General features: G+C 38.7%; 1 protein-coding gene across 1 annotated transcript; it reads left to right on the top strand.

Annotated features, from left to right (window-relative positions):
• Positions 1 to 2,442: 2,442 nt before the first annotated feature.
• On the top strand, positions 2,443 to 3,158 carry LOC130831556 (U6 snRNA-associated Sm-like protein LSm1). The gene has a single exon (XM_057699795.1). The coding sequence runs from the start codon at positions 2,613 to 2,615 to the stop codon at positions 3,012 to 3,014; it is 402 nt and encodes a 133-aa protein (XP_057555778.1). The 5' UTR covers positions 2,443 to 2,612; the 3' UTR covers positions 3,015 to 3,158.
• Positions 3,159 to 7,814: the final 4,656 nt, after the last annotated feature.

Below are 7,814 nucleotides of genomic sequence, written 5' to 3'. Positions count from 1 at the left end.
CATTTCTACCCCATTCACCATATTCAAAACCTCTTCATTCCTGCTTCCCCTTGAAGCCCGTGTCTCTACTACCCCAGGACTGCACTGGAAGTGGTTCTATTTACTGACAAAAGCATCCGTTTCTCTTGTGAGGAAGAATTCAATCCCGGGCTCAATCATCTCTACTCAGGAAAGGTGCATCTCTGGTTCAGCTCATGGATGTTTGTGGGAGCTGGCTCACCCCCTGGGTATAAGTCACAGCATTGGAACCAGCTCTGCAGCAGGTGCTACCCTTAGTCCCCCCAGTCCTCCTCTTTCAGTTTTCCCAGAAAATGGAATCCTAGAGAATCAGAGCCTGCCTTGAAAGAATGTAATGTGAGAACAAGTGCAGGTGAACGGTGCTGGGGGCTGCAGTGAATACTTAGTTTAATATCCAGGTCCCCTTCAGGGCAGGTACACCCACCCCACTCCCCGACCTGGAAAAACTCACAGATGACACTTTCTCCAGAGAAATGCCCTCAGCAACACAGGAGCCACTGCCCCTTCCAGCCTCCTCCTCCCAACTCTCTGAGGGTAAATTATAGCCAATACCAACTGAAATGGGAGGAGGTTACAAAGATTACTCCTTTGTCTCAAGATAGGGCCAACCTTCGTGCAACTGAAACTTAGAGCTGTGCTGTTGAATAAAGCGGCCACCAGCCACACGGGGCCACCAGGCACCTGAAATGAGATGTGCAGTTCACACCGGGGATCTCAAAGATTTAGTATGAAAAAAAGGGAAGATACTTCATCAATAGGTTTAATATTGATATATGCTGAAATGACAATATTTGATTTAAGTGAAATGTGTTTAAACCATCTGTTTCTTTGTACTTTTAAATGTGGCTACTAGACAGTTTAAAATCACATACATGGCATGCAATATACTTAATGTATTTCTTCTGGTCAGCGTTGCTCTAGAACTTTCCTGTGAGATGGGTTTGAGTCTGGTGTCCAGCTAAGACCACATTCTTGCAGCTCTGGATTCCCCTGTGCTGTCCCGGCTCACTCAGCGCTCCTCTCAAGAGAACACTCCTTCGCTCTATCTTGGAAACAGAATCCCGCCTCAGGCTCTGCTAGCAACCAAACCTAAAACATGTGATGTTTTGTGTGAGTTAGGTCTTTGGTGCTCTATAAAGACATAGAGATGATGTAAATCATCAAGATAAAATATATGAAGAAAACATAGTGCAAATACAATAACTAGCACTGTGGCAGCAAGCAAGGTTTCCGTGAGAATGATGAGCTTGACGCGTGGCATTAGGACACACTGCCAAGTGACTTGCCGGGTGTAGCGGCATGGAAACGACTTTGGTCAGAATGCTGCAAAAACACTACTGAAGTCAGACAGTTCTTATGTCGGCTCACACTCAGTTAACGTGGACTGGGGGGAGATCTCAAGTGGCGGAGAGATCTTTGTGTTTTACAGAGGTCATTCCTGGGCTCCGTATTTAAGGTTATCATCATTGTTTTGATGAACAAATAAAAATTCACACTTCTTTTAAAAGGTGGGAACCCACAGAATAAGATGAGACTAGGATTCAAATTTTAAATAACTTTAAATTTAAGGCTTTCTCAAAAATGACAACCACTGGGGAGTTTTGCACTTTTGATCGGTGTTTGTCCTAGGACAGCCTTTTGTTATTCCAAATATTTATTTAATAAAAATATTTTTTTAAAATTCTGAAAATTCTTATCCAGTTTAACTCTGTTGTGCAGTGATAAAATATTGTTTAGATATAAACGGGTATGGTATTTGGCATGAAAGAGCTGTTAGAAAAAGGGTATCCGCTCACTAGATTAAACAGGCAACGTCTCCAACAAGCCTGCCTGCATAACCTTATCCCGCCACATGATGTCACTCTAACGTAAGGTTCAAAGGATGGAATAATCTTCAGAAGAAACTGTCAAAAGATACTTTGCAAATAAAAATGTTCAGTTCGAACTATAGTGAACAACACAGATGTTACAACATTAGGAGTTTCTAATGGGTGAGTTTATACTGTAATCTCATGTATCACTTATCAAAAAAAGGACTTCTTGTTAGTCCTGGACATATGAAAACCTGCAGCTTGGTGAGAAGTGTCCAGGAAAGTCACAGGTGTGTGTGCACTTGAGTTTCATTTCCAGATCTGCCTTCATGCCAAACAGGTTATGTAAGACAAACAAAAACAGACAGACAAAACCACTACACCAGGAAATGCTACAGTAAAATTTAAGTACATCAAAGACATAAATTTCCAAAGCTTATAGTGTGTTAGAGCAGATCACCTGCAAAGGAATAAGGATCAGAAAGACATCAGGCATTACATACACCAAAAAATGGACACAAGAAAACAAGAAGTACAGTGATTTTCTTAATATTTTTGGAAAAGAATTTTGGATATAAAATTATATACCCAGGAAGTGGGTGGGGGTAATATGGCGGCGTTTCCGGCAGGCCCCGGCTGCTGAAAGCCGGGGCGCAGGTGTTGGGGGTCCGGGTCCGGGTTTCCGTCCCGGTCCCGCCGAGGCGCCGACTGCGGTAGGAGGAAGGACGTGTTGACTGCGCTGGCCCACCGCCGCTATACATTGGAGCCTTATCTCAACTCAAAATGAACTATATGCCCGGCACCGCCAGCCTCATCGAGGACATCGACAAAAAGCACTTGGTCCTGCTTCGAGATGGAAGGACGCTTATAGGCTTTTTAAGAAGCATTGATCAATTTGCTAACTTAGTGCTACATCAGACTGTGGAGCGTATTCATGTGGGCAAAAAATACGGTGATATTCCTCGAGGGATTTTTGTGGTCAGAGGAGAAAATGTGGTCCTACTAGGAGAAATAGACTTAGAAAAGGAGAGTGACACACCCCTCCAGCAAGTGTCTATTGAAGAAATCCTGGAAGAACAGAGGGTGGAACAGCAGACCAAGCTGGAAGCTGAGAAGCTGAAAGTCCAGGCCCTGAAGGATCGAGGCCTGTCTATCCCTCGAGCGGATACTCTTGATGAGTATTAGGTCTTCTGCTCAGAGGCTGTTGCTCTTGGGGAGCAGGGGCTGTCACTGAGTTTAGTAACAGCCCGGTCGCCTCACTCATTTGACGCGAGACTGTAGAGCTTTGAAAGTCATTGTTATTTTGAATCCTTTCACACATGCAACATGAAGAAAAAAAAAAAAAAATTATATACCCAGGCAAATGTCCTTTTAAATATGTTGTTATAATAAAAATATATACATCAACAATATAAGGCTTCAGAAAATTGTTTAAATTAAGAAGTCCTTTACAAACACTCATGAAGAAAATACTAAAATGATTTTTATACATTAATACTAAATTGTTTCAAGGGATATGAGAATGATGATCACGTGACATCATAAAGAATTGTATAGTGTGAAAAACCAAATGCCAAAGAAATTCAACAGAAAGGGTATCCATGAAATTCCTGCACTAAATTCTAGCAATATCTGCAGGTAGAGGAGGAAGGAAACAATGTAACTACTCATACCTTTCACTTGCTCTGTCTGTGTCCTGCCAGGTTGTGGGAAATAAGATGAAACATGTCTGGAGAATAGTAACTAACATGATCAAGTGTTTCTTTCAAGAAATGAACTTAGGTGGTTGTGATCTTTGGCCTGAAGACATATCTGAAAAGGTTGACATTTATAAAAGTCTGGAAATAAATGGAAATAAATGCGAGAAACTCATTTTGAGAAGACTGAATATAGAAGGCATTGCTTGAAATCTGAAATAGACTGAAAATTGTGACATTTGAGTCATTGCACATAAAACCCTTGGCATTTGTGGATTCCTATTTGTGGCTTAAATATATGTGAAGCATAAAATTTCTCCCTAAGCAAGGTGATGCCAGTAATCTCTTGCTATTGTCACCTTGTGGCATTCAAAACATACTGCATCACGCTGACTCTAAAATGCAGGTTGGATTTAAAATAATACATATATTGGTCCCCTGCTGTTTTGGCTAATCTCGGCCTCTGATGCTGCAGTCTTGTGTAATAAACACACTTACAGAGGACACTTCTCTAGCTGTTTGTCTTTTCCAAGCTAGGTATCTCCTGTCACCCTGGGCCTCTTAATGAGCCCTGAAACCAACATCCTCAGGGGCAGCAAACTATTCTTTTCAGTTCTTCCCAGAGGACAGGTTTATTTTTGCAACTATAGCAACCACTGCCAACTGCTTTCTCTCTGATTTTTTAAGCTTCTTAGTATTGTATGTCTCTTTGCAAAGATACTGTAGATGCTTTCAGCTCTTTAAAAATCTTGCCTTAAAAAGCCAGGCTTTCTCCATAATAAATCTTTATTATAAATAAAGCATGGACTTTGTTATTCTCCATTTACCTGTATGTGTATCTGTAACCTCTCCTGGGAAACGCAGGCACAATTTGGGCGAATAACAGTGGTCAGCTGCTCTTCGATGTTGAAACCCATGGTTCCAGCAGATGTCGCCATTCTCATTATTAACCGAAGTTTGAACCTGAGTCCTTCAAAGGCTAATAGAAACCACCTTAGCTCTTATGAATCAAATATTACAAAGTAGAAGAAGTAAGCATGTGCTATGAAGAATAAATTCTCCTTTCTAATAATTGAAGTTATAGAGTCAGTTGGTTGGAAGACCTCTTAGGTAAGTTCTCATTTTAGGCAAGTTATTGGTAATTTATTTCCTAAATCTCAGTTTACTTATTTGTAAAGCCAAATTATCAAGAACTCGACCATAAGTAGTCAGTAGTTTGAGCAACACAGTCTCAACAAAATGATAGTTCCTTAATATTCTGTTAGAAAACCTTTATGACCCGATGGAAACCTATATTTTCAGTGCTTCTTTCAAAGAACTTTTTGAAGTTTCCAAACTTATGACTTGAAGTTCAGCCTTCCTCTGCCTGGTTTACTATCACAGTATCTTCTCTTCCCTGTCTGCTCCCGGTAACCATGAGGTAATTCTCAAAGGGACTTGACCAGATTTGTAATTTTAATATATTAAGGAAGGAATATGTGATGTGTATTCCTCTCCTTTCCTTCATTTATTTCTTCCTGTGTTTCTCAGTGAACAATACTTATTTTTAAGCCTGAGTCTGTGGTCTTATTTTCCAGGACAAAGACAAAGTGTGCTACAGGTATGAGTAATTGGTATCTTACTGTCAGGCCCATCTCATACCTGCCCTTCACTGCCTGGGGCTGACCTGGCTGTCCTTTGGCATCATTTCTGAGTTGCTTTAGTGCAGAAAGACTTGTGAATTCACATAAGGATCACAACCTGAGTTTGTTTAGCCTCTGCATAACATTCTCCCCAGCTCTTGCATCTCTATATAGTTCTCCTTATAAAATGGACGTCTTCCTTTTGTCCCTAGCCTCCATCGCCCCAGGGGACATCCCCAGTCCAAAGATGAGGTCAGATCAGGCCCTGACCGGGTTCCATCGATGTTAAACCTTTATGAGCCAGATCTGTAAACATGCAACTGGCATGGCAGGGATGACTCAAAATTACTGTTTTCTATCCATGATTCTGGGAGCCACGATATTCTGAAACATGTAAGAGAAAAAACTGGAAAACTTCAACCCTGAATTGATGTAACCACATTACCTGGGCAGGTGAGAGTTACAAAAGGAAGATAACCAGGAGACACTCCTAGAAATGCCCTCAAGAAATGCCAAACACCCACTTAGAGGAATAAGACCTTAAGGTACGATTACTATTTCCTGAGCCCTTTGTGGGATCCACCGTAGAAATACCAGAAACACTTAAAACACACAGGGTACTCACAGAAAAGCCCTGAACTCCGGTAAACTCTGCCTGGCCCACATAAAGGAGATTCAAGATTGTGACAAGATGAGCATCAAAAATGGAATAATGACTGTCAACTAAAATACATTAAATCTATTAAAGTCCTGAGTCTGTGATACACAAAAAGATATATTAATTAAATACACTGAAGAAGGTCAAGAGATCAGAATATATTCCTACCGGACCTTATTAGTCCTTGTGGTATTGTTGATACATTGATCATATTGATGAGTGATACACAATCTAGTAAGCATTAAATACATCACCTAAAAGACATTTTCTGACTCAAGGAAATGGCCTCCTAAGTGACACATGTAGTCAGACTGAAGACATATGACATCTATGATCAATCTATCATTTTTAAAATCAGATTTGTATGCTTTTAAGAATATGAATGAGTCCAATTTTAAACATTGTATTAATGTTTAAAAGTCCTTACAATTCAGAGGAAATGATATTTATAGATTTAAGCATTCTAATCAGCTGCTTATCCTGGGTGGAGCTGCAGACTTCCATAAGCAGACAGAATTATGTGAGTCAATCCTCTGTTGAAATTATGAAGGAAGTATAATAACTAAAAAGGTTTAAAGTGTTTCTTCAGAAAGACAAGAATCTGAGTTTATTCCCCTGGGCAAACCCTCTAGAAGGAAATAACTTAATTAACTGGACTATTAACTGACTTCCATAATTGGGTTAGCACCTTTCAACCCTAGGGAGATTTTGAATTAAATATAGCTATTTTTGTGAAAATTAAAATAGAGCATTGAAATTTTTGTGTTTTTGTATTTTTAATGGATAAGAGAATCTGATCTATTATAATGATAGCCTGGAATCTAATCTGAGATATGTAATCAAGCAGTTAATTTAGATGAAATGTTACATTTTATATTCAGTATTAAAACATCTAAGAGAACCTTAGGTTGACTGTCTTCATAAATATAAATTTTACTCACAGGTTGTGAGAATTCCTGATGTTGCACAACCACATACAAAGTGAAAGCCAAATGGCATGCTGATGAAGTTAATGCCTTTTTATGTAGTAGAGCATTTTGCAAATTGTTTGATATTTGTGTTTCCTTTTCTGCAAAATGCTTGGCTGTGTGTTTTGCTCATTATTACATACTTTGTATCTTTTCTTATTGATTTTTTTAAACTAACTAATCCTTTTTTATGTTATCTATGTTTCACGTAATATTTCCAACTCTGTTGCTTGTCTTTTCATTTCATTTTCTCTATAGTGTGTTTCAACAACTGTATCGTTTTCCTTTTGACTAGCAATTTTTAAGAAATCCTTTGAGTCAAATGTTCTTTTATATTCTTCTAAAGGTTTTAATATATTGCTGTCCATGTGTCTTCTTTCAGGCTGGAATTAATTTTTGTTAACGGTGTAAGCTTTGGATCCAAATGAATTGTTTTGTATTTATGGATATGAAATTGTCTCAGCACGGTATGTTCCTTTATACAGTTTTCTCCAGTGCTCTCTCTGTCATGTGTCATTTCCATTTATGCAGAGTCTGTTCTGGGCTGTCTATGCTATTCCATTGATCGATTGTCCCTGTGCTGATACCATATCATCCTCATATGGCTTTAAGTCTTGATATCTAGTAGAATAAGTTCTCTCACCTTATTCTTTTCCTGTATGAACATCTTGGATATACTTGGAGGTTTGCTCTTCTATACAGATTTTTAAATCTGCATGTCAAGATCCTTATAAAACAAGATTTTAAATGAAATGTCACTGAATGATAGGTAATCGGGGGATGACAGATAGCTGCGTGATGTTGAGTTCTCTCTCCACTAAATTGTTTTATCTTTCCATTTATTTATGTCTTGTTTAGATTATTTAGATAAGATTTATAATTTTCTCCATATTCCTTTCATACCTCTTAGTCTTATTACAGGAAACATTTTTTTGTTACTATTATAAATGATGTTTTTTAAATGTACATTTTCTCTTTATTGCTATTTCAAAAAAATACAATTTATTTTTGCGTAATGATCTTAACCTAGACACTGCTGA

Source organism: Hippopotamus amphibius, chromosome 11 (genome assembly GCF_030028045.1).
Source record: "Hippopotamus amphibius kiboko isolate mHipAmp2 chromosome 11, mHipAmp2.hap2, whole genome shotgun sequence".
Classification (NCBI taxonomy): Eukaryota; Metazoa; Chordata; class Mammalia; order Artiodactyla; family Hippopotamidae; genus Hippopotamus; species Hippopotamus amphibius.
This window is presented reverse-complemented; position numbering and strand designations above follow the sequence as displayed.

Bases quoted from the DNA above. Each gene is read 5' to 3' on its own strand.
- LOC130831556 (XM_057699795.1), top strand. From the start codon at position 2,613: ATGAACTATATGCCCGGCACCGCCAGCCTCATCGAGGACATCGACAAA.